We start from the raw sequence: 27,996 nt of genomic DNA, 5'->3' as shown, positions 1-27,996 counted from the left end.
ACTGTTTTTCCTCTGTTCACAAATTCATGATTTCCAATGCTGGACTGATGAACAGCCTCTTCTGCTAGATGGTTGGATATAATTGTTCCCTGAGTGAATAAAAAGAATTATTCCATGCGCATACATACAGACACATGCACAAACATGCACACACATATACACAGGTGAACAGTTTAATTTACAATCAAAAATGAGCCACACTGATGAATTCAGCACCAGGTATGTTTTAATCCACCTTCTTCCCTTGCCTCAGAGGGATTCTGAAGCACTACTTTAGATGATATGTGTTCAAGTGATAGAATCAGGAAAATATTGTCATTGTTAAATTAAACAGGGCTTTTGTTTTGCCTTTGACTCCACTGAGGACAAATCCACGTTCTATTCAAAAACAAAGGAGCAGAAGCAAAGTCATGTGCAAACAGTGAAAGAGTCATTGCAGACTGTTTGGAAGGGCAGTTCTGGGGAGCAGGGAATATGTTCACAGGCATTGTTTGCTGCTGGTGTTCACAATGCCCTTTGTCTTCCACAAATGTTATTGTGATTAAAAATTGGCTCAGCCAAATGAAGTGAGTCAGACAGTGCTTATTTACAAGAATATTTGGAATTAATATATTTTCCATAATTTCTGGAGGCTGACAGTAACGAATCCTCTCCCTTTCACAGAGGACCTTTGCAACTCTTTTTAATATTCTTTTACTGAGCAGCTGAAATATGAACTTGTTTTCCCAGCTAGGAAAGCAGCATTTTCCAGCACATACACATAAGTATGGGAGCATAAGCATCATGTACTTATGTATTGTTTATAGGAAACATGCAGATTAGATACGGGCATACCCATCTGGGACTCCCTTATTTTCCAGTCACAGAACATGCCTCTAAGCCAGCACAAAAACAAAATTTGGGGACTGAAAATAACATTTTTTCCCCATTTAACTTGTATCTATAAAGTCGATTCCACAAGAGGGAGCTAGAAAACAAATAATCTTTCATGAAGCAGGCTATTAAATTCTTTATAGAATAAAGTGGTGGACGTGCTACATGTGTCCCTTATCAACCAGAAGAGATGGCTGAGTTGTTGTATCAAGTCTCCCATTATGATGGCTCTTTGCTGTATGGGAACATCAGGTCGTGCTTCAGGGCTTTGTAAAGACTGACAAAAGATTCAACCCAAGTGTCCTTCTGGTGCCCCTGGGACTGAGCAGCCCTGTAGGCTGTGTAGACCATGGTCAGCACTGTCCTTTCAAAGTCTTCTTTCTTGAGGACCCTCGGGTAGGAGGACAGCCTGCTACTCAGCCTGCGGATCTCTGTGATGCTCTTGGGGATAATCTCATTGCAGATGGTGTCAAACTCAGCAGCCTTCCTCAGTGAAGCCAGTTCCTCATCTTTGATAGAGATCCTCTGACTCTTGTCAATGTCAAGCTCGGCTAAAAGAAACTGGTACAAAATCAGAACACAGAAAGCTATTTATCTTCTCCAAGAGACTCTATTCAAAGCAAACACAAATTAACAACGTATTCTGAGGTCTTTGCTACAGGTCAAATGGAGACAAACCTCTCAGAGCACTGCCTGGTGGTGTGGCAAACCAGAAAGTCTCTATGTGAATATTGGACTCCTCTGTTACCCACCTGGGAAAACTAGAGACGGGCTATGGGGAAAGGAGAAAGGAAGAGGAAAATCAGGTAGTCTCCTGTTGTCCAAAACAGGCAGAGGTTGCTGCCAGTGCTATGTGAGAATTAGAGAGGAGGGGACTGCAATACAATTAGGAAAGCTCATTTACACTCACAGGGACAGCAGCTCTGGACTCTGTATTACATCTGCAGTCTCCACTGATGGGAAAAAGGGGACCTGAATAATTTTGAAGTAAAAGAGTCATGCCTGTGGGATTACTCTGCAGCGATTGATACTGGTTGTTTTAATAGCTTGGACAATTAGTTTGGGACTGAGACTCAGATCAAAGAATTAAAATACATCGTGCTTTTAATATATAACTGTTCTGGAAGAAAGTTACTTTCAGAGACATTTACTCCGTCTTTCACTTTGCCTGTGAGTGAGCTAGAACCCACATTTGAGGTACTGCAGGCAGCTGCTGCCTGCTTAAGTGCTGAAAGAGCTGCATTTGGTGTCTATATGTCTCTTCCCTCCCTTTTGGTAAACTACTATATAGTCAGCAATGGGTTTAAAGCTGGGATTAGTAAAGGTATGAAGACATATGATGGATAACCCCATTATGAAAAGTAACCCCAGTCTTGCTTAGAGATAGAGGAACCATCTGCTCCCATATACTGAACCTCATAAAGCAGGACCACGTCTTCCAAGGAGTTTTGTAGCACTGGATTAAGGAAGGCAGCTGAGGACCTCTTCAATCGCTGAGCAGCTGGGTAAAGCATAGCTGGAAAATAATTATGGAAAGTATGATTTCTCACTGTAAATAAAATGGGCCACATGGACTGTTTTGACTGTAATCAAAAAATCAAGTTAGAGGTTAACTGTCTGTTCCTTATCTGTAGAGAGCCCAGTGCAGAGTGGTTTGTCATCCAGGCCTGGGACTCTGAGATGCAGCCACAGAATAAGGAATAGTAATGACAACTGCACCAACAATATAGCCTGAAACTTGTGTTCTTCTCCTGGCTCTGCAATGGGAAACCAATACTGACCCTCCATACAGCCTATGTTCTTCAGGCCATTCTCCTGCTGTCACACTTCTAAGACCTACATTTCTCCTGGTTTCAGCTGTCTAAAAGTTGATCTCTCTTTAGTTGACAGTGAGCACCTCCAGAGAGTAGATTACCTCATCTGTCCTGGCTATTTATGTCTGGAAGGAGTGACTCATCCTTTTGAAATTGCTATGTCTCTTCATTAAGCCTGGTACCAGCTTGAACAAGACAGCTAAATTCAATGAGGTGAATCCCAATTTATTATGACCTTAATACTACACAGCCTTATAGCTAGACACAGCCCAGTCTGTCACAGTTAGGCATTTATTCACAGTTGCAAAATGCACTATGGATATTCTCTTAGGAAAATAAAACACACATATATCCCCTGAACCCAGCACCCCAGTGTGGTAAAACATTTACAGAAACAATGAACTGTGCAGTCAGGAGCACAGAAAACGTCTGATGCTGGAAGATGACCACCAAAAGGCTTTGAGTTACTAACTAGGTATTAGTAAGAGTTGTAAACTCCTTTTGGAGTTCAGGAAAAAAAAAATATTTTGTTCAATTTTATAGGTATATGATTTGGATGTTGATGTTTAGATATGGTAACCATAGTTTGGATTTGCTGGATTTCTTCTAATATCTGGAAACAGGAAGGTGTTTTTTTGTTTGTTTTTTTGGTTCTTGTTTTTTGTTTGTTTGTTTGTTTGTTTTTAAAGCTGTGCTGACATGATTATTGGTGAATTTTCTCATGAACTTCATTTCAAAACTTTAGCTGTTCAACACTAAGTAAATTTGGTAACTAGTTTAGACAAGGAGGAAAAAAAAAAGGCATTATGAACACCCTCCTGCCCCATCCCACCCCCCCCAAATTAAATATATTAAAACAAACAAACAACAACAACAACAACAAAAAACAGTTCTATAGTTACTAGTAACATTTAATGGGACACTCAACTTATTTTAAATTTCTGAGAAGTTTCATCCCACCCTCTATCTACCATATTTTTTCCATGAAATATTTTAACTAGCTCAATTTTGTCTTTTTTTTGCCAAAGCTCTTGTGATGGATTTTGCATGCTGCCTGTAGAAGATCTCAATGTTATTTAAAGCTCTCTATGCTGGACATGCAAAAAAATTCTGCAGTAACTCTAATTTTATGGAAAAATTGTCTCTGCTCCTTGACCATACAGTTCCTCAGAGAATTTTCTTCTTTGATTACCTAAGCAGATCAAAAATCTATAGTTTCTTTTAAACTCTGTAGCCTGAATGTATTCCTGTTTCCTGGACTGTTTCCAGCTGTTGACTTTGTTAAATTTTGACTTGTTAATGATGTTTAAGTTCTTATAATACAATGAGAAAGAAACCAGACCCTAAGAGATTTAATTAATTAGAATCTTTGCTATCTGGCATATGGAAAATTATTTGGGATAATACCAGGTATAAAGTAATACATGCTTGATCTAGGAAAAGGTATTTTGGACTTGAATTAATGGGGGAATATAGTATAGGTAAAATAGTTTGCTATTTTGCAAAAAACATCCTGCAGCTGGATACTACTAACTGTAAATACATCCTACAGTGTTGGGTGTCATGAAATTTTGGTAAGACACGGTTCTTCATATAAGGCTCAGTGCTTAATATCAAATCCATATGAGTGTGGATTAAAACTTCCTTAAGGAACTGAATGGTACCTGCACAATATGTGACTAAAATCCTGAAAGAGAAAATGCACCAAGTAAAGGAACAGAAGTGCAGACAACTACTTGGTCTCTGCAGTAGTCTTTCCCCCACCATGACGCCTTTACTACCTGACCATCTTGTCTGGCCCAGCTGAGGAGGTGGTGAGCTTGGGACACGTCAAAAGCTGTCTGCAAGTTCTGCTCTGCAGGTGTGTTTGCCTTCATGTGAGGAGTCAACTCAGATTTGCTCAATTTGCTCTGGTGTAGTAGCTTTTTGGAGGATTGTGGGAGGAATGATGTAAGTGATCAAAAGGACAGGTGTCTCCTAGGTCCGTTCTTCACCTGAAAGTCAATATGCCCTGTCTTGGTAACAACCTCCTTGCTAGAATCCTTATCTGCTTCCTGCTGTTGGAAAGAGAACACAGCTTTCCTACAGCCTGGGTTTGACCTAGCCAAACTGGCTGACCACTGGCACTGTGGAACTATCCACAATTTCTGCTGCTGCTCCATCACTGATGTTCATCATTCTTGCTCATAGCTTTACCGAGACATACTGGAGCTATTTCATCTTTCACTATTGGCAGCTGGAGAATGCATTTGAGTGCTTGTGAAGGACTTGAAACTTCAAACACTAATTGCTGAGTAATTAAAACTTTTATTACTGGGCAATTAAAATTCTAATTTCTAAGCAGCTGGCAGAAATCCAGTCCATAGTGGTGATGATTCATTTTTATCTCTTTTATATGACTTTTCAATGGAACCAGACCCAGTGTACAAAGTACCTATGCATATGCAGATGGTTCACAGCTCAAATATTCCCTGAGCCATGGAAAAGTTGTCTGTGTCATTTTGTTTCAGTGCTGTTATTCTTTCTGTCACCACACTATTTGCTCTTAGCTTTCAGACAAGTGCAGGTTCCTACAGTGGGGCTTGGTGAGGAGTCATCAGATCCAGCCCATCACCATTTGCCCAGAAAAAAACTCTCTTAAGGAGTCCTCAGGATATTGAATAACATATTATTGATTTAGTACTGACACACTTGCAGAATCACAAGTAACGTCTTGAAAGGCAGCTGGGTTTTCCTAACATGCTGTTCTCAGGTTGACATATATTACTTTAGGAGATTCAAAGGGACAATGGTCTGAGCTGCTACACTGTGAGAAACAGCTTTGTATGCGTATCAGAATCATACCATCCTCTGTAGGGGCCAGACTAGCACTGACTCCCTGATCTCATTATCTTGTTCCCAAAACATATTAAACTTTGTTACAGTTCTTACAAACTTTACTCAGAAACTCTTTCTGAGCTCATTTGTATTTGTCATGATGATCTGATTTTCCTGCTTCACATTTTATTCCAGTCATTTCCTTTCTCCTTCTTCCTGCACAGTAGTCAAATCCTTCCACCATCACTGCCTCCACCATCCTTTCCATGAATTCACGAGTTCCTCAGAGATCATGTGAGCATTTAGAGCAAGTACTCTCTGACTTTTATCACACTAAATTAACATGTACGTAAGTTTAGCAAAAAAAGCTGAGACAGATAAAAATTTGCAGCTAATTTCTACATTTGGTGATTACAAATTCCACTTAAAACTTTTCTGCTGATTTTACTTCCTCCTGCATTTACTTCTAGATCTGATGTAAGTTAGCTGGGCAATACCAATAAATAGAAGAGTTGCCATCTCTTTACAGTTTTCTTTTTCAAAAGAAAGTTACCATCTCTTTACCATTTTCTTCTCCTGAAGAGTTACCGTATCTTATCTATTTTCTCCCCTATGTCATAGCAAGATTCAGAACAGGGTGCATTATTTTATGGTGCTGATTCGGACAATTCAATTCATTTTAGTGGCAGCAGTTGTGAATGTCTGAAGAGAAGAGATCCCCAGTCAGTACTGCCATAGAAGGCCCAAGCTAGAGCTATAAGGCAATGGATAAGCTGCTGTTGATTTGTAGTTTTTACTTGTGTTACAAATATGTTGAGAGATCTCCAACTGAGTTATGGGTGCTTCTGTGCAAAGGGCTGAGTGGTCACATAATGAAAAGCTTCTGATACATGGAGATAAGGTAAGAAAAATAAGGTTTTGATTAATATTACTGTAAACATTTTCTATTACATATCTGTGTACTGACACTCATCCTCCTCTGCATCCCCTCTTCAGAGAGGTGTTAGGAGTGTTCCCAGATCTGCCTACCCGCACTGCACAGAGAGGCCTCAGGGCTGGAGGGAGATGAGAGCAGTGTGTCTGAACATGGTCACCTGTTCCCAGCCCACCCGCCTGACCCTGAGCAGCCTGAATCTGTGCCTTGGAGTGCACCACTGCTCATGCCTGAAGGTGGTGGGCAGCCAACAAGTCTAGTCCTAAGGGCAGCTGAAAGTGCCCCACAAAATGAAATGGAGGCGTACCCGTCTTCTTGCTCATGGCAGGAGTGTGACCACTCTCACACAACTACTGGCTCAGCTCCACTTCTCCTTAAGGACTACCCAGGTTTTTTACTAAGAGCTATGGCAGGGTTCACCAACTCATTGGCCTGCTTTTAACTGTTTAGCTCACAACATCTTAGAGACTTATTTACTGCTTAAATGTAATGTCAAGTCTGAAGCTGTCAATAGATTTATTTTAAAGATGTTTTCATCTCTTTTAAGAACTGTGCAAGGATTTTCTGGACCTCAGTATCCACAAGATAGACATTTGTGAGCCTCTCCCAGATTTTCTATGCAGTTTCACTGGTGACAGTGTAGCTGTTTGGTTTTGCTTTCCAGTACTTGCTCCTGCTCATGGCATTTTTTTCCTGATTCAAGCACTGTGATGTGCTTGCTCAACAAGTACAGAGCATAGCAGCAAGACTACTGAATTGTCTGTGCGTCATCAATGCCATTTTCCTCCCCTACAAAAAAAAAAAAAAAACAAAAAAAAAAAACCAGAAGTATCAAGCCAAGAGCATGAATCAGGCCCTGTGGGGGCCATCCTGGCAAAGCATGTACACCTCCCTGGGGTTCCTGGGACATGAACCCAATTTAACTGGGATCATGACTCAGTAGGAATTATTTTGATTGACTTCAGGGTCATGGAAAAGGACTATCTAATTGCTTCATTTGGACCCTTTTAATGAAGGACAAGAGGAGCAGAGTAACAAGAGGGCTTGTGCTTGACTTCCTGAAAGCAGCATTTGCCTATTGACATATGTGAATGCAGTGGCCCAAGTGGAGCTGTTCTACAAGCCAAATTCAAGTCTGCAGCTGCTAGTTTTGTCTTTCTGTCTTAGATTATTAGAGCCTGACTCCAAAGAAAGCAGTGAAAATCATTTATTTGGGCATCACTAGATTTTTGAGACCAACTCCTTATTTCTGAGATTACAAGGAAGAGAGCAGTTGCACAGGCAGTAATGCACCAGAAAAAGAAGAGCCATCTTTGAAACTCTTTTACATTTTTACCTGCAACTGTAGTAAAACCATATCCTTTCAGATCACCATAACCATCTTCTTATTACAAGATCACAACCACTGCTTAGTAGTGAGAAACTGGTACAAGCTCTGTAGTACTTGATTCCTCAGAGCAAAAGTTTCCCTTTCTTGCCAAAGACATTTGAAGTCAGGACTCCTAGATCTCAATGGGAGGAAATGAATGCATCCCATATTATAAGAAGAACAATTTCTCTCTATTTTGATGCATTGTATTAGTAAACCAGAGAATAAAGGTTATTGCTACAAAAGAACTTTTCAGTTCTCAGAGTGCATGGAAACAAATACGCTACCCACTACATGGAAGGAAATGAAAATGTAAAACTTGATAGGTTATTGCTCATGATGGCTCAGTAAAGTACGTAAAACATTTTTTTTTAATTAATTCATTGGTTTTTATTTTTGTTCTGTCCTATAACAAGCCCAGAGAAACAGAGCATAACACAGCATTTGAATCATACTCCAGTGGTAGCCTAAAAATCACATGGTTAGAAAAGAAAATTTAACAAATATGTAAACTTGCTCAGTCTTTTTTTTTTTTTTCCCTTTACATGTATATATATATGCTAGCTTCTTCAAGAGTCAAAAAAAAAAAAAAAAGAGAGAGAGAGAGAGAGAGAAAATAGCTCCTTTGCCAGACGCATAAGCCTTTTAAGATTGCTCTTAATCAGCCTGGAGCATATGTTAATTCCATTGGGGAGCTAGAAATTTTCTTGGTATCATGACATTTTTTTTCTCACCTGCCTGGGATTTGCACTAAATGGATCTCAGCATACCTAGAGCATCCTGTCAAGAGAAGATATTTGTTGATAACCTGATAACAGATTTTCTGTTTTCTTCTTTACTTAAGAAGAATTCAAGCATTTGCAAAAGCAAATGAGCTGAACACTGCCCACAAGGTAGTTGTATATGCAGATGCAGCAGCCATTATAAAGCTATGTAGAAATTATTAGTGATCTAGGTTTGTTGAACTTGTTGTGGAGGCTGTTGGGCAGTTCTCAGGGGTCACTGTTGCCTTGGATCTTAGGGCAAATATCTTAAATTCTCACAAGAGGATTTTTTTTTTAATGGTGTATGAGAAGTGTTGCTTTGACTTTGGTCTCTATGCTTTTCCTTGACTATACACTACAGAGAAAAAGACATGAGTCTCAAAGTCTGCATGCCTTTGAGGAAAGCTTTTTGTTTCATGTTTCACTTTGATTATCTCACTGATGAGAGTTTACAACCAGCCAAGAAGTATATTTTATACATAAAGAGCTTTAGTTTTAGTTAAGTTGCTCCATTGCTGGTGCAGGAATCCCTAGTTAACTGCCTCAGGTTGATTGTGAAATTCCTGTCCTTACTTTTCTGCAGTCATACAAAGGCAATACATATTTTGCTTTCTTAAGCAACTACCTACTTTGTGTCTGGGACAGATCTTGATTCGAGAAGCATTGTTTCCTCCAAAGTGAAATGGTGTTGGCCTATGGAAAGAGTGTGGTTGGCAGTGAAAATAATGATGAGCAGGTTTATGTGCAGTAATCCCATTCTTCTTTACTTCTTGTCCTGTACTTGTCTTGTCCCCTGTGGGTTCATCACCCATAAGGTGTTTAAACTGTCCTGGGCCTGCATTCTCGGCCAAGAAAAGACCTGAGCTTTGACTGGCCAGCACTGCAATGGAGCGTGCTCAGGCAATGTTTCTTAATACTTCCAGACATTTTGTCTTCATGCATAAAACTGTGGTGTTAGAAATGATTGAACACTTTGCTTTAGCACAGGAGAAATAAAATGAGTGGGAAGCTGAAGGAAGAATAAGAGGAACAGAAAGAAGGGAACCACACACACAAGCACGCACACACACACACACACACAAAAAAAGAAAGACTAGGGAAAATCATCACAGTGCTATAGGCCAGCTTCTGAGACCTGCATGTGGAATTACAGTTACTCACAAAAGTAGCTCCCATGACAACAAGTACTATGCAAAACTTGTACATTCCAGCTTTAATACATTAAAATCTCCATTACAGGGACTTGAAATCCCAGTGCCCCTTACGAGAACACAGCAGAGAGATGGAGAAGACATTTTAATTACAAACCAAGATGAACTAACACATTTTTAAAAGCAGCTACCAAGAGAATTTTCCTCTCTGTACTTTCAGCTCCATATCATTGGTATCTTAGCTTCTAAGAATAAAATTAATAATGTCAATGATCCATCCTTTTATCTGCCCGTTGACTAAAAGTGAGGATAGAGATTTGTTTCTTCTTTACTTATAAATGGAAGGTTAAAAGAAAAAAGCTCCATCTTGAAAGTCTGAATTTTGTCAATAACGATACAAGAAGTAGATCTTCCTACTAAAATCAGTAACAGGTAACACTGTTTAGAAAAAAAATAGTAAAAAAGAGGAAAAAAATCAGCTTAGAATTATTAACAGATTGTATTTAATTACTTAGTTAATGACCTAATCATTTTTTTCCAAAGTTAATTTTTATTATTTAACTACTTTTAAAGAAACACATTTTCTAAATGGGTGTCTTAGTTCCATAAAGTTTGACCAATCCACTTTATATTTCTGCACTTCATAAATATCCTGAGATACATTAGACTAGATTAGACTACATTAGATTAAATTAATGTGTAACAGAGACCTATATTAAACAAGAATTGTAATAGCCTTTCTAGTTACTTAACATAAGTAAGAAAAAAACAGTTTATAGAAATGGAGACTGCTAGAGAAGGAAACAGTCCACCTGAGCCTGTGATTGTGAGAGGTGGAGGAGATTTTAACTTTTATGATTTAAGTAGATGGTTTGAAAGATATGACTAGCATCAATCAACTAAAATGGTCTCAGAATTTATTGCCTCACATGGAATTTTTATTATACAGCATTTTTACCAGTTCCCGGCCTGGAGCAATGTATGCTGCGTTATTTATTCTTCACTTGGTCATAAAGAGGATGTTCCCCCCCTAGAATTATTTATGCTCATAAAAAACATGCAAACAGCCAAGAAAGCCTTTAATGTGCTGGAGTAAAGCTGCTGCAGCAGAAATGGAGAGAGGAAATACACACACACTAACTAAACGAAAGAAGAAGTGAAAAGTTGTGTCCTTCGGTTTACTGCCATAGTCCCAGGAACTGGGGATGGGCTATGGTGAGCACTACATGAGCAAAGGGCAACAGTAAAGAAGGGAGATACTAACACTGTTGCACAGACCTAACACAGAGGCAATAAGGAATTTTAGAAACCTGTGAAACTTCAGGCAGAGGTGGAAAATGAAACGGTGCTTTATGTCTCCTTCCTCATTGCAGGGCCACCTTTCCTTCCCTGTGTGTATCACATTGCTCACAGGAACTTCTCTCCAAGATCTCTTGTATGAGAGAAAAACATTAAGCAATCTTAATTAAATGGCTTTGAAAATGTCTGTTACAAGTGAAGGGATATAATGATGGTTAGGTCTACTTCCAGATCTCCCATGAAGGGAACAAGGGAGGGAAGATGTGCAGCTAGGTTGGTGTTTCAGCACCAAGTAGTATGAAAGGCCTTTTTTTTTTTTCTTTTTTTTTTCTTTCTTTTTTTTTTTCTTTTTGTTGTAATTTCTTTTTCAGTCAGGCTTCCTTGGTTTCTAGGCAGGCAAAGGTGTCTGTGCAGCTAGGATTTCTCTGAGGCTGACCTCATCATGGCTGCAGCTGCAAGAAGCTGTCTTGTATGCCTTCCCCACATTCTCCTTCTTCCCCTTTGTGCCGACACTACTACGTCGTGTGGCCACACGGTGAGCCAAGTCAGGGATCTGGCTGGTTGTGAATGAAGGCTAACAGCAAACCAAAAAAAAAACATGATAGATTTTAGCTGCCTTGTTTCCCATCACAGCTGCTACGCTAGCAGTGCTCCTCCTTGTGAGCAACTCCCAGTGAAAGTGCGGTCCAAGTGCTCTTAGGACATTTGGTGATGATTCCAGTTCTTGAATGATGTAAGGATGGATGGTAGCCCTGGTTAGGAAAAGCAGAGGACATTCCTCATGGTTACACACCCTTGATCTAACCACCAAGCTCATGGTCTCCTTTCTGAGGATGGCCATCTCACACAGTGCAGTTACTCCTCCTACTAGAGATAAAGATAGGCTGCAGGACCACTAGCCACTGACCATTCCTTTCCCTTCTATGCTTACACTCTCCTGAACTTTTAACAGAGTAAATTCAACTGGCACAAAGAATATTTCAAATTTATTCTAAGAATGAATGCTGAGAAAAAATATCAAACATCTGGTTTGAACTACAGACCTAGCAGAGAGCAGTATGGATTTTGTCATAATCATGAATGACAGCTCAGATTCTTCAGTGGAAGTATGTATTGCTGTTGTTGGCCAGTTCCAAAAAATGTCTATTCAGAGAATAGGAACAATATCATGTATATTATCTAGACAACCAATACTATATATATTTACGTGCTCTTTTCAAGATTAGCCTGCCTTTTTAACTGAGAGAATGGCTGTCCCCTACCACATGCTAGCAATAGAATTAGATTTCTGTCTCCTGATGTTTTCCAGTTCAATCTGTCTGCCTTCTCTGCATTAACGAAACACAGTGCACTGGATCTGTTGAAAGGGCCCCTGTACAAAATTCTGTGCAGGTGTCCAAATTTAAAAATACATGGACCTACTGACTTAAAATATATGACCTGCAGATTAAGATATGATATATGATAATATATGATATTATGATCATGATATTATGATCATAATATATATGATATCATCATAATACATTATATTATGATCATAATATGTGATCTGCAGATTAAGAAAAATAACGAGGGATTAGTGCTGGTGCTGATTGTGTTGTCCTGTGGTGAATTATTGTGTGGGAACTGTCCCACTGAGATCATGGAACTGTTAGCTGAGGGAAAGGAAAACAGAAGAAATGATAGGGACCTTACAATAATTCACTTAAGCCATTTGTGAATACCTTCAACCAGCAAATAAATTCCAGAAGTTAACTGTGGATCTAGGAACAGTTATTAAACTGATAACAAACTATCTATTATTTTAATTGTGCATGAACTTCTCACCCACATATAGCAGCACACGTGTGAAATGACAAGTTACTCCACAGACTCATTAGGTATCAATGTCACAGCTCAAAACCAAGGACAAATAAAAGTTACGGTGTTCATCATATCTTCTCCCTCAGAATAGAAAGAATCAGAATTTTCTTCCCCTTTCCTTCAATTCCCATCCAAGCTCAAGTAAATCAGTAAGAGGAGAATACATAAATCCCACTTCTCTGCTTCCTCTGCTCCAAGATTTTACTTTTTCTTCAAAACCAAGGCAGACCCAGCTGTTTTTACAGCTGCTCATTGAGCTCCAAATGTCAGTGCACCTGCTACTATTTTTCTTAACGACATGAATATGTGCTGGATAGAGAAAATGTATAAATCAGCATTGCCCAATAAACAAAAACCAGGGGGATATCATATCCTTTTTGTGAAGAAATACATTATTTCTGGAAGCAATGCGTTTTCAAAACATTGTGTGTTTTCTAGTAGTGAAGATAAAAAAAAAAAAAAAAAAGACATCTGAGAATGTAACAGAGCTGAAGATGGATTCACGTTGTTTTTGAACTGAACTGGTACAGCTGTTTTGCCACCTGAGCAGAACACGGAGTGCGAAAACCTGTGCAGTATCCCTGCTGAAGAGCCAGAGGGGACCACGTCTCTTCTGGAGTGGTGAGGGAGGGTTACCACAAGAACACATCTGTTTTGTCAGGTTCACACCTGCATGAATGTCTGGACCCTATTTTGTTATTTTCTGCATCTAAGTGAAAATATTACTAAAATAATTAACAGAACTCAAATATAACAGAATATAATTGTTGGATTTCATTGTGTGCAGATGTAGTGGTGGGCCAACAGAATTTCATCAATCTTTGTGATGTTGTCAGAAACATAGTAATCTGAAGGATGGATGCAAAATTATTTATTTTTATAGCTGCCTCCCCCGCTCCACAAACACATATATGGGATTTCCATTTTACAAAGCTGTCCTTTGTCTACTGTTCTTTATTATTTCACACTCTCCTAAAATCTGAATATTTCTAGACCTTTCAGGTTTCACAATCTGCTGAAATAAAGCTGAGACTGAGGTACAAATGGATTCACTATTAAATACAGAAAGTCCTGCCAGAACCTTGAGTGCTGCAAACTGCTAAAGGCAGGACACCATGGACGAGGTCCTCAGATGACCTGAACTAGCACTACCAGCCCTGTGATGCTGCTTTGTGGGCAGCCAGGTCACAGAGAGCCCTGTGCTGTGAAAGGCATGTTTGGAATCAACAGGAAGAGAAGAAGGTTAGATTCGGGCTTCCAGAAATCTTACAGTCAACAAAATTACTCAAATACGTTGTCTTCTGAGGACAGGAACTGGAAGGAACCAAATGCTGACAGCTGCTTCTGAAATTAATGAAAGTTCAAATCTCAGCATCTTTTGCTGCTCCCTCTCCTGTCACCTACAGATGTCATCACCCAATGGCTCCCAGGCAACAGTACCCTGCCAGTTTGTTGTGGATATTAGTCAGAGCTTTTCTTCCTTTCCGTACAGTCTCTTCTTTTGAGCTGAACTTGTAAAATGGATTTTTGCTTCCAGGAAAATAGTCTAAGTAAATGTTTAAGGAAAAAATGCTAATGATCTCATGTTCTATACTTAGGAAGAGTAAAACTGGAGTAAGGAAGGAAGACTTGATTTCCAGTGAAAACATCTAGCATGTTGCTGACTGAAACCAGCTGGGAATTTATTCTTCATTTTAACTCCTCTGTATGAAGGAACTGGAAGAGAAGACATTTTTATGATTGTGGAAGAGCAATTTAGGCAAGTTGCTGTGATACATTGTAAATATCAACCTGCCTTTTCCTGGATTTTTCCTGGATTCACTAAGTTGAACAATTTGATGCTTTCACAATGAAATATGTTTGCTTAGAAAAGTTTTCCAGTATGTTTACACTCATTTGCTTGTCATTATAAGCTGCTAATGAAAAATCTTTATGTCATTCTGACTTCTGTGGTCTTGTGTCTAGAGAAACACTCTTCATGAAAACCAGACTTCGTTGTGTGATAATTCTGCATGACATTTCTTCCTCAGTTTGGTGGTAATGATGATCACTAGGGAAGCTTATAGAGATCATCTAGGTCTGAGCATGTGATAGATATTCATTTTATGCCATCATCATCTAACTTGCTTCTGTCATATTATGGGAATATTATTATTGGTCTACCTTATAGATTCGAGGCAATTACTGTCTGAGGTACTGGAGCACACACAACACACACACCGAACTAATTTTTTATAGTGGTAGATTGACATTTCACATGGCCACAAAATGAGGTAGGGACAACTTGTCCCCATATTTATGTTTCTAAATGGGAGCTGCAGTACTCTTTAAGTTCCATTTTGACCTCTAAGCATTGCACAGACATTAAAGATGAAGTAGAATGCAAACTAGCTGGCTGAACTCCTAGGACACACTGGATTAGCAGCTGCATTGGGTTACAGACAGCACTCTAGGCTGTTGTGAAAGGGACATTCAGAAGGTGATTTATAACTTCATATAAATAATGTTTGCTTTATTTTTTCAACAAAAGCACCTGTAAAGAAATGCACTGTAGTCTGAAAACAGACAAGTAAAATGAAATATATTCAAATAGCTGCTCCCTGTTGAAGGACCAGCACTCTTTTCCACTTCAGCAAGCAGGCATTCAGGGGGTGTTGAAGTCCAGCCTCAGGTTCAGCAGCATTTACATGCAGAGGTGTCGGGAGACTCATTTGTTTCTTTGACAGTTGTCTTGTTTGGCAGCATGAATTCAATCAGGAGTGAACAAGCCAGCTGGAAATGATGCACACATCTCTTTGATCCAGTGAGTAGAAAGCAGGAATGAGTATAGAGTATTTAACACACATGATGGGTTGGTTATGTTTACCTCACTGGCAAATGTGTGCAAGTAGAAATAGAGCTCTGCATTGATGGTGCTATTTTGCCTGAGTCCCCATATGTTCCTCTGTAGGAAATATATGAACATCTCATTCTGCTTTAGACTTCACCTCAGCTGGACAGTGCTGGCTGTGAGCAGCACGCACAGAGATTTGGGCTGACATAAGAGGATCTGTGCTGGATGGATGGTCTGTGGTACATGTAGTTAGTCATTCAGGGTTTGAAGGGCATCCAGAACTTCCCAGCAAACATCCAACAGCCTGCTCCCTAAATACTATTTCTGGAAAAAAAAAAAAAAAAAAAAAGTGTCTTTCTAGGGAAATGTAATTTCTCATGGTTAGCTATATACCAGGTAGACTCTTGAAATACTTATTCATAATCTGGAGCCTGGAGCCCACAACATTTCCTCACTGTGAATGTGAGAAATACAACACCCTAAAAAGACAACCCCTCAGTCTGTGTGATGTATGGCTTGTGACTGCCTTGCCTTTCTCAGCCCCACTGATAAATATCTGAATCTTCCTCTCAGCTCCCTGCATTCCCGGAGGATTCCCTCCATCCACTGTATTCAGTGTTGCTCAGGCCTCAGCCAAGCAGCTGCTGTCTTTGTGCATCTGGGTTTGATTCTGGGGAGAGACAGGGCATGGTGAGAGACAGGAACTTGGTGCAGAAAGGCAGGAGGGTTAGGCAATGACGGCAAGAACCCCAGACTTGAGACAGAAAGTAGGTTTGGGCTATTCTTATTGTTTGACACTTCCCCTTGCGACTTGGGCCTAACTGGGCCTGATTGTATGAGATTCTTGTAATGGGGCACACAACTGAGGAAAACTTGTTGGGTATTTTTGTGTGGACCCAACTGATCTTTGGGCTTACTAAGTACAAGCTGAGCTAAGTCTGCCCCTTTGAGCTCTGTTTAGTAAAAACCCCAGTGAAAGAAAGCAATAAAACAAGCTTTATATACGTTTTTATCGTTAGACTTATCACCTTCCAAACCTTTCTGCCAAATTGGCATGGCGATCCAGAAAACCAGAAGCTGCTGTGACTATGACAAATGAATGGTTTCACTTAAAACATGCTGTACTATATTAGGATGTCTACAAGTAGTATTTAACTGGAAATGGAGCTTGTTCAGTGCCAAGTCATGAACAATAGCAGTAAACGAAAATGAAGCATGCGTTAAATGCCTTTTATTTTAGGAGGGGGTTTAAGTCACAAACAGTTCTCTCAGACATAGAATCTGCATTTAATAAATAAATTCAATAAAAAAATTACTTTGTGCCTCTTTAGAGCCAGGCACAAACAAAAACATAATGTCATGGCTGTGAGCGTTATGAAAACCAGGGAGGAAAATGAGGCCTTGCAGAACTGGCTTGCATTTCTCCAGGGACTGATAGGGGGGAAACAGGGACATGTGCCACTGTGTCACTGCTGCTATGACTGATGTTAATGGGAGAAGATGACGGGTATTAGTGGGGAATGCTGTAGCTCTATAACCTTGTAAAAGAGAAACCTTCTTGCAACTTCCATGGAAAAAACAGGCTGTTTCTTGGGAAGTGGGGAAGAGTTCCTTTCATACCTACGTAGTTTAAAAAGCTCAGAGAGAGGCAAACAAAAGGAGATATGTGGAGACCTTGACACCTTTCTGATTCAGCAGCAGTAACTTTACCTTTTACACTGTGACCAGTGGTGAATTGCCCAGACTACTGAATCTCACCATCCTGGTGCATTGGCAGGTCGGTGAGGACCACAAGAAAATGTGGGTCCTGCTTATGTGAGAAAAGGCAGATATATGCAGCCAGCCCATGAGCCTGAGAAGTAGACAGATAAGATGAAGACCAGCTGTGACAGATGGACATCTGTTGAAGAGCAGGTTCAAATGAGGATGCATATCACACTGACAAGGGGGTGAATGCTACCCTATTCTTAAGCAAATCTGCGCTTTATTCTTTCCCATCCACATTTATCACATTTTCTCTCTCTGTCAACTTTTCCTCTCTTTTCTTCTTTTCCTCTCATTCATGCCCGTTCCTCCAATTTGCTACCTTTGTCTTCAGCTTTTTCTCTCTTCTTTCTTTCTTAGCATTTCTGCCTTTTCCTTTTGCTTCTCGTTTCCCTCTCAGTTACTCAAAAAAGTCCTGTCAGATTAGAAAGTCTGTACTTTTTCCAAAACAGACAAGAGATCAGAAGCGTCATCTCCATTTGGGGTATGCCACCACCTGCCAAATAGATGGAAATGATGAAATCCTGATGTTTTGGATCTCAGCAGATATCCACAACTAGTCCGGAGCAGTTTACTCTCTTCACAACTAGGCAAAATCTAACCTAAATGTTCTGCTCCCCCACAGCCATTCCAGGGAAGGGTGTGGGTGGGTCACACAGAAGACCTTGTGCATTTGGGTCTCCATCAAGTGCTTGCAGGACAGCATTGCCCTTCTGCCACCCCATTTCCTCCCAAATAACCTCTGAGCTTTGAAGAGCTTATTTTTCTCTTTCTCAGCAACTCTTTTTCAGCTACCCACCTGGCTCCTTCTGAGCAGAGAGAGACTCCTGGAGTTTGGAGCCCAGCTCCTGGCTGGTGACCTGTTTCTCTGTGGCCAGGGAGGAATTTCCAGAGGATGAGCGGTATGCGTGCTGATCTCAGGGGAACTGGGGAGCTGCCAAACCGAGCCAGCATGCTGAGCCAGGAAAGGCCCCACATACGCTTTCACCAGAGGAAAGGAATGTTAGTGGAAACTGGGAATAGTGGAGCTTATTTAACTCTGCTCTCTTCCTCCTTGCATTCTTCTTAGCCTCAAGCCCAGTATGGAGCTCTGCTTGCCACAATAGCAGCAGAAGCAAGGCAAAAAAAACCCAGGTTATGGTTGCAGTCTGCAGCACCTGAGGGTGGGGGGTTAAAGAGAACTACTGGTGAAGGATAAAATGTTGAATAGGCCAGGGAGCCCCATGACTTGGGATGCAGACTCAGGCTGGTATAATGTCTCCCAATGAGTGAGTATGCTGTGGCGGATATACCACATATATTTTTGTGTGTCTTCGCACAAATGTTACTTGTAGTTCATCCTGTTTGATTTTTTCTTCCTTTTTGTGATACCTTGATGGCTCCCTGTTTTGCTAAAAACTCAGGGTTCATGCATCCTGCTAGGTTCTCTGCATCTCAGATGTTCCCTTCAGTGGGGTGCAGAGGGAGAGTGCATGGTTTTGCAGAGTCCAGTTTTAGTCTCCAGGACTGCAGCCCAGCATACAAGTCCTGTCCTGCCTTGAACCTGAGCACTGGCTTTGCAAGCAGAGTTAATTACTCCACTGTTCCATGTTTTACCTCAGTGATTTACATCTTGCCTGTCACAATCTGAGTAATCAGAGCCTTTGCAGCCTGATGATGTTCATTAAGACCTGCTGACTTTCTCTTCAATGACACTGTACTGTTCAGTGCTTCTGACAGGATTTCATTCTGCCTGAGAAGTCATTACCTTCCTGCTGAATCTGGAATGATTTACCCAAGGAAACAAGAAAAGCACTTTATGCTTCAGAAACATGAAAAAAAAAAAAATATATAATCATCACTAACCAATATACAGGACTACACACATGCAGTCATCCTGAAGAAACCCAGAGCAAATGATTAAATTACTCTGTGCCTCACAAAGAAAAGGGATGTTAACACTTACTCTCCTTAATTACACTGAAAGTTCTTTGGAGAAGGGAAATTTTTAACCTATGTTTGTTTGCAAGAGGTCAGGTATTAGTGGGGTCTCTGGCCAGAGCAGTGGAGTAAAAGATAATCAGGATAGGACTCACAGAGTGCTCTACAGTCTTTGCAAGTGTAGATGAGTTATTTCATTCATAACAGAGCTGCTTCGCCTGTGGAGGAGAGCATTGGCTTAATAGTGTGCATTTGGAGCAGCGATTGGGTTGGTAAAAGTAAGATGAAGAGAGCTATTTCAGTCTGAAAGTGTAAGGAGGGATTTGGATGGCAAGAGGTTCTTCTGAGCTGTCCTTTGGCTGGGAGATAAGGAGTGTGTATACTGATCCAGATCCCATGGCAGTTCTACATCTGTGACCTATGCGAATACATGTGGGGCATGCAGAAATCCTGAAAAAATAATTTAAAAAATGAAAGTAACAGCATGTGTTTTACTGGCTCACTAGTCCTCAGTATTGGGATGGACCTGGGATCACTGAGAAGATTCTACTGGGTCACTTTCATCTTCTACTTCTCACTTAGTGTAGCAAATACTGAAAACTGCTCTACTTCATAACTCTTTTCAATGTTCTAATGTTTTTTACCTAGATTTCATTAAAATTATTGAGCTCTTTTCCTTTTTAACTTGATTCTGTCAACCAATTTATGACAATATGGGCTGTAAGGTTTAGCCATTTTTGGGCTGCTTTCTGTGGTGATAGGAGTCTCAGAATCACTTAGATCCTTCCCTGTTAACAGCATGACTGATTTTATAGAGTACAAAATCCACCTGTGATCTTACTAAAATGCAAAAACTATAATCTATCCTTCCTCTGATATCATCACAGTTTAGCACCATTGCCCTAGAAGAGATTATAAACTTTGATTTTTTAAGCACCCTTTGTATGTCTTTCAGCGTCAGGTATCCACAGTGAATCCTGATTCATGGATCATACTCCATACAGCTTAAATTAATTAAGACTACCTCTAGAGGAGCATTTGGGAAATCAGGACATGCTAGAAAGGATTTTGATTACAGTTGCAGCCCTACCCTATTGGATATTTATCCTTCTCAGGTTAAATTCATTCAGGGGCTATTGTAGTCTAGCTATATTTTGCAACACTGAGCAGCTTTTACAGGTACAAAGAATTAATCCCTTTTCAGCCCCTTCTTCAGTCTACTCCCTACTGTTTCCTGCAATAGTTCCTTGTTTTATAGTTTCAGACTCCCACTGTGGCTGATGTCCAAGGGATTTGCTAAGTGGAACAGGAGGACCACATCTGTGCTGCACAGCAAAGCGTAGGGCAGACATGTCAGAGCCAGACACAGTATGGCCATATCATTGTAGCACGAGGTCCAAACAGGTGACCCTTGCTGAAAGGCACAGCTCATTCCCTTGGGGACATGCCACATTGTGACTGTCACCTTGGTCGGACTCCAGATAGGGACCCTTCATCGCCTTGTGCTGTGCTGCCTCCACCCTGGGTCTGTGATCTCTGCTCTGCACACCACTGTGCCATGCAGATGTCCTAGTTGCCTCCTTCATTCATTAATTCCCATTTTTTTTTTCCTGCTTCAAAACATATTTTTGTCTTTGTCTACTTCTAATTTCTTGAAGAGCAGGAAACAGTCTTTAAATGACTCCTTTCTACTTATTACAGTGTGGGATTTTTTTTTCAAAGATCTATTATTTAGATCTTTGCATTTACACTCATCTGTTCTACAACTCTTTGCAAGGGAACTGAGGAAATAAAAGCATAGTTATAAAAGCTGTCTTCTTCGGGTTATTTGTCTTCAAAGCTAATAATTCTTCTGAATTTCAATCCCTTTCACACAGTGCCTACTTCTCTTTACAGGTATAGCTGTGATCATTAGTGCGGTAGTGATTTGCATCAGGCAAATGAACCCCCAAACCAGGACATTCCAGCCCATAAACATGTGTTCACAGGAATTGGTACAGGCTGCTGAAATAGACTCAAGGTAGGTGGGAAGAAAATCCACAGCAGATTGATCAAGTGGATCAAGGTCAGTGGAATGGGTCCTACAAGCGGGGAAGTCGGGGCAGCTGAGGTAATTTTCCAAGTGACCATGTAGGAGCCGGAGAAAAGGTAAATATTTTTTTATCCATAAGAAGAAGCATACTTTACACAGCCAGGCATGGGTAATATGTGTTTTATGTGCAATACTTATTTTATAAATTGGATAACAGTAACTTTATGAAAATCAAAGGAAGTTAAATAGATGTTGCACTTTAAAAAGTTCTTGTACCCAGTCATGCTAGTGCAATTTGCCTTCGCTCTTGGGCCAGACCTTTGGAAACCTCAACATGTCCTAAAGAAGCCAAAACCATAATTTGGTATCCTTGAGGTCTGCTAGGTGAATATGTGTGTTTGAACATTTGTGTCATAATTACATTCTGTGTTCAAGCCACATTCCCTTTGCTCACACCATCCAAGCCAAAAGTGTTGAACAAGCAGTACTGTCAGTGGTGGAATCCCAGACGTTGCCTGGGAGTACCTGGCCATAACAGTGCAATAAGAGATGAGGTGGAAGAGAGGAAAATAAGGTTGAAAGGTGTGGAGATGCTGTGCATACCCTAATTCCAAGGCTTTCATCTTTTTTCCACGTGGTAAAATCACCAGCAACCTAGTATGCAGCAAATGATCACATAGCATAGAAAATGCTAAACTCTGCTTCCTTACAAAATGACTGGCTGGGTTTCTAGTATCAGCCAGTCTCTCTTTCTCTTCTGCATAGTCCCCCCTCTCTTTGCACTGGAGAGCTACCAGCCTGCTGCAGCTAAGCCCAGCAGCAGAAGCAGCCTGCAAGAGTTTTTCATGTATCAGCTGCTCCATCAAACTCGCAAACTCAGTTGCCACAACATTAGAGCAAATACTAAAGGTTTGCACTGTTGGGAAATCAAGGAGGATGGGCCTTCTGTTCTTCCAAGTAACTGTTTCTTCAGAGAGCCTCTAAGGAGAATGAAGTATTCACCTGGTGTTATGGAACAACCTTTTGACTTTCACTGAGCACTAGAGGTACAAAATAAAGTGGATCAGATAAATCTGGATGTGACTGTAATAATGCTGAAGGTCTGGAGGGCACAGCATAGCCATTCCCAAAAGCATGAAACCTCATAAGTATTAATATAGCTAATATATCCTTTCCTCACACAGGTTTTCTTTTTTTGTGTCTTTCAATTTTCTGTCTTCCAGTATCTCCTTCTCCAGCCCCCACTTACCATTGCATCTCTTTCTCGCTGTCCAAGAAGCCACAACTGCAAGGAATCACACTGTCTTCACTCCCCAAGCAACCACATAACAGGCATGCCACTGTTTTTGTGCTGTTTATTTGAATTAGGAAGCCCTTAAAGCAAATGTTGCCAGCTGAGATGAAATGTATAACAAGACTTGCCTTTGGGTTTTCCCCTCAGGGAATAAGCAATTGTTATAATGCAGATCTGAAGCTCACTTCTGCTCTTCAACATACTGATGCTCATCAGAGCAGTGTGAAGAAAGCAGCTGGGTGGCAAGCAGTATGTGTCTTTTTTCTTTGTTTGTTAGTTTTTATTTATTTATTGTCAAAGGGCAGGGTTTGTTGCTTGGTCTCTATAACAAACACATCTTTTAAGGACTGCAATTGTTATTTCGGCCTTTCAGAAATTAATATCACTTCACCTCTTCCATTCCATAGGGAAAGCAACTCATTAGAGACCTAACATTATATTTTTTCCCTAAACATGCAGTTTATAAAATTCAAGAGCCTAATATCATACCGATAAGGCTACAGAAGGCTTGAGGAAATCTGTGTTGATGAAACAAAACATTTTGTGCTCACTTAGTATCCTTACTTTAATACTCTAAACATGTCTATCCTAGTGACTAAAGTATGCCTGTAACTTCTGTACCAATGTCCACAGCTGGATCTCAGCAGGCTGAGGACTGTGTATCATTTTTAATGCAAATGAATGAGGGAGTAAAAAAGAAAAACAACAACAACAAAAAAAACAAGCAAACAAACAAAAACACCCAACACAAACAAAACAACCTAAGATTTGTTTATGCTTTTTTTTTTTTTTTCCATTTACTAATGTTCATAAAAGCACAGGGAGGTGGCAGACTGGTGTTCCCACTCACCACTAAGCACAAGCACAATCGTCTTTCCTCACATGACTTTGTTCTTGAGCAAAGACTAAATACTTGGTTACAGGGCGTAGACATCCAAAGTGCCCCGATGCCCCCAGTGAAAAGAAAAAAATGAATTAATTAAAAGCTAGACTTTGCTTTATCCAATTTTCACTGATCATTTCTACTGGGAAAATAAACAAACAAACAAACAAAAACTGCTGGTAATAAAAGCAGGACTACTTGTCCAACTGTTTTGTAAACAAACTGGACTACTAGTCAATATGGAGCTGATATGCAGATTTGTATTTCTTTTCCATCACACCAGATGCTGATCTGTCTTTGCTTTTCTATTGCAAAACAGAGATAGGGAGTTGGACAAGACTTAAATAACTGAGGTTTAATCCAGACAAAAGTCATTTGTCATTTGTGGAGGGAGGGAAGGGTAATGAGTGTGCAAAAGGGTGTGTCATGCCTCGGTACTCAGTCAAATTTCCTCTGAGGTTTCTGAGCAATTCATAACTTAGGATGGTGCTTTTCCCCTCCTTGATACTGCAGAATAGGATGGGATTGGTTAGGCTGACACATAGATATTTTAAGGGAGTGGAGGTACTCTGAAGCAGCTATTGTTGAAGGAGTCATGCCCTTAAGACGTATTTGCATCTGCACAGTTCCATCAGCTGTGGAGAAGTCTGGTTTCTTCCTGAGAAGGTCTCTCTATATAATATTTGTGAGTATTAGACTCCTAATCACAACAGTGAATGAATCTCCTTTTCCCTCTGAAGTCTCAAAAAACAAGCTGTAGAGATTCCAGCTTGAAAATAATCTGCTTTCACAAAAAGAAGAACAGAGTTCTGATGTTTTCCTTTAAATGTTCATGGTGATTAAAACTGGATTTTAATAATTGCATGGGTTTCTTTGAAGGTTGTCTTGTTGTTTTTTAATTGAAGTAAGTGGTTTAGCAAACAACGAACGTCCTTAAGTTGTGTAGTGACTATTTTGTGGAAATGGACCTTCCTCCTTCTCCCCCCACCTTCCCCCCCGCCCCTTCATAAATAGGATGTCCTCATTCTTCCAAAAGGTAGGATATATATATATATATATGTTATATATATATATGTTACATATATATATATGCTTCAGATATGCAAATCTACTTCTAATTTCATGACCTTTTTATATGTCTTCACTGGAAAGACAAACACTTATCTAGAGAATTAAGGTTTTCATGAAGGTAATTGGTGCCATTACCTTTATTGTACAGTCACAAGAAAGTGAGGTATGTGAAGGCACAATCACTCATCCAGTATCATTGAAGAGGCTGATGTAAAAGCCAAGGAAAGAACCTGACACTGTGAGTCTCGGGTCGATGCCCTGTCAGCAAGCCCCAAAGACTGTAAGGAACAATTAAATATCGGTACAGACTTAACAGAATTGTATATCTCTTCATTACTGAATTCAGACTTTGCCTCTCATAAAAAATTCAAACCAAGTCCGAAGAGCAGATTAGAAAGGAATTATAATGAGAAAGAAATGGAAGATTGGGGCTGGAGGGTAGGAGAGGGCACCTGAGTGGTTGACTTAACAGACTCCAGTTCCTTTAAAAATCTGTAAATGTCAGTATCTGAAGCAAAAAATCCTTTTTGGGAGGGAAAGACCACCCTCACTAGCTCTTAAGCAAGCATCTCATATGCAGTCTAATAGTCCCAAACTGTTTCATAAGTTACTGTCTTGAATACACTTGAATACAAATATACACACTTGAATACAAATATATCATGACTATGTATTGTAGCATTGGCCATCGAAGCCTGATAACACCCTAGGTATCTTTTTATATGTTGTGTGTGCTAGTCTACCAGCACAGTGTCACAAGCATCCTGCACAATCTGTGCCTTATTGTGTTTCCCGTTACCAGATATCTGCCTGGTAGAGCAGAAAATCATGCCACCTGTGGCTGCAAAGGTTTTTGTTTTAAGGTTTCATGACCTGTATTTTCTGTTAATTCAAGAGAAAAAGGAGAAAGAGAAAGAAGAAAGTAAGCAAAAACCATAATTTTGGTTCTTGGGATATATCTTGTATTTTTTATTATAACAGAATATATAAATAATTTAACCTTTATTCACTTATGCATGTGTATTTTTCTTTTTGTCTATGTAATTATTTAACTGACCCACTTAAAAGAGAAAAGAAATTCCAGATCTGTGAGGATCAAATTACACATATATAAAATGGAAGATTATTACAGACCAAATCTACAAACTCAAAGTTTTCTCTTAAATGTTTTTTTCATGCTTAAATCTTACCTCTGCTCCATTTGTACGTCACAGTGGCATGAGCACTGTAATAGAATAGCAGCAGCAACAAAGTCTTCCAAAGCATCCTTTTCTTTAAAATACGTATGTCTAGCTATGTATTGGCTTCTTTATTTTCTACCTCCTTTCTTCTCAGGAATAAATAAATGGTTTTTCCTCTCCCCCTCCCCCTTTGAAGGAGAACCTGTCTGATCTTCCGAGTGCAGCTGAAGTCAGTGTGCAGCTCCTCTCCCAAACCAAGTCTCCTCGGGATCAGGAAACTTACTTTCACAGACAGACTTTGTTTTTATCCACATCTGGAATGACTCATGGTGCATGTGAGTTTGCTGGCAGCTGTGTGAATAAATATCATTACATTTTTGCAGTTGATTTTCATTTGTTATATGGGCCAGTTGGAATTTATTTTTGTCCAATAAACAGCCACAAGCGACCTCATTAAAGGACACCCTTGAGTGCTAGATCTGTTGCTACTTCTCTGTAACACAGGGGGCTGTATATTAACCTGCATCTAAGGCAGAAAGCTCCTCTGGAATGATGTACAGCTGCACTTGGACACTTAAGTCAGGGAGTGGAGCATATGCTCTGCAAGAACATTTTGCTACTGTGATTCATATAATCACTCCTTTATTAGGAACATATAATGCTGCACTTAGACTTCAGTTCTGTGAGACAAGTCTTGGCCTTTTCCTCTGTTTGGCCAGTGCAGAGCACAAGAAGGTCCAAATCCTTAACTGGCTCTCCTCAACGGTGCTATGGGGACAATCTATAATACCCAAGACGAATGTGGAGAGGTGATGCTGAACGTAAAGGCTACTGACAGATGTTTCTTCCCTGATGCTGGCCCCAGGGAAGATGACACTGGGAGCATTATCCTGAAGAGACTCACCATGGAGGGAGCTGTGGGTATGTACTGTCTGTGGTGCAGCTCCAACAGCAACTTCAGGACAGGGCTGGGGAGCACATGGCAGTGCTTGGTGGGAACACAACACTGGAATAACAGCAGATTGCTGTGTGTCAGAATAGGCTGCTGAAAAACTGGGATATAAAGAGCACTTAGCAGAATCAAGGGACAGGATATACCCCATTCAGTGCCTCAAAGTAATGTGTCTAATTCTCTTTTATAGGTGAACGAAAGCCAGAAAAAATCCACTGACTGTATTTATGCTGGTGTAAAATTGACATATATGAGAGCAGAGTCCAGCTTAGAAGGTATAAATAGCAGAATTAAGGGGAAGGATCAAGAGCTGGAATGAAGAGGGCACTGTGGCTCAGGATTAATGAGCGCTGGCAGGAAGGCAGGAGAAAACCTGCTCAGCTCCTGCCTTGCTCATGCCAAACATTGGTCTTTGCCTCAGTCCCCTTATTCTTCTCTGTACCAGCTTCAAGTAACACCAGCTGCAAGGAAGGAGGAGGGTCAAATAAGGTTGCCTTGCCTAAAGCGACTTCACTTCTTTTCCTACACGTACGGATTTTCCTATGCTCAGACTGCCTGAGGTTACTCCCACATGAGCAGCACATGAATGTAAGACAGCTCTTTGCATGCCAAGAAGATGGCAAACGGTATAATTAAAACAGAGAGAGGCTAACTATCTCTCTCATTATATACTCTTCTTACCGAAACGTGTTAGGGATGGATCTGAATACAATGCTAAAACTAGGAGTGAGAACAGGTGCTCTCTGGAGAAGTTGAATCAAGTCATCGGCATGGCCAATTCTGGGAGGATGTGTTTGCATCAAGAAGGTGCAAACTGCACAGTAGTAAGGGGGTAATGATCTGCCAACTGTTGAGGAAAAAAAAAAAAAAAAAGAAAAAAGTGAGGAAGTACACTTTAAATTAGTAAACCACCTTAGTGAAAAACTTCTAGCAAGTTAACAAAGTGGGAATAGACGGCTTCATTAACTTAAGTGTATCAGTCAGGCTACCATAGCATGAAGATCTTAATACCAGCAGAGGCTGTGAACAAGATGTTTCAAAGCCAGGTAGACCAGGGAGAAGCATCACTGCCTCACTTAGGGTGTGCATTCCAGCCTTGAGAGATGAAAGAAAACTATGATAAAACTCAAAATCCAATGGGGTAATTAAGGAACACATTTTTAGTGGTGCTGGATAGAG

At 40.2% G+C, this 27,996-nt stretch overlaps 1 protein-coding gene across 1 annotated transcript; it reads right to left on the bottom strand.

Moving 5' to 3' along the window:
• Nucleotides 1–204: 204 nt before the first annotated feature.
• On the bottom strand, nt 205–26,176 carry FAM180A (family with sequence similarity 180 member A). The gene is made up of 3 exons (XM_083833172.1): nt 25,875–26,176; nt 2,289–2,389; nt 205–1,434 (listed from the first exon to the last, which is right to left on the bottom strand). The coding sequence occupies exons 1-3, from the start codon at nt 25,948–25,950 to the stop codon at nt 1,093–1,095; spliced, it is 519 nt and encodes a 172-aa protein (XP_083689298.1). The 5' UTR covers nt 25,951–26,176; the 3' UTR covers nt 205–1,092.
• Between the last annotated feature and the right edge of the window lie 1,820 nt (nt 26,177–27,996).

Source organism: Anser anser (genome assembly GCF_964211835.1).
Source record: "Anser anser genome assembly, chromosome: 1".
Lineage (NCBI taxonomy): Eukaryota > Metazoa > Chordata > Aves > Anseriformes > Anatidae > Anser > Anser anser.
This window is presented reverse-complemented; position numbering and strand designations above follow the sequence as displayed.

Coding starts and splice junctions, on each gene's coding strand:
- FAM180A (XM_083833172.1), bottom strand. CDS start 25,950: ATGCTTTGGAAGACTTTGTTGCTGCTGCTATTCTATTACAGTGCTCAT. Junction 2,390..25,874: donor GACGTACAAATGGAGCAGAG/GTAAGATTTAAG, acceptor ATTATTTTCCAG/CTATGCTTTACCCAGCTGCT. Junction 1,435..2,288: donor ACGTGGTCCTGCTTTATGAG/GTTCAGTATATG, acceptor ATTTTGTACCAG/TTTCTTTTAGCCGAGCTTGA.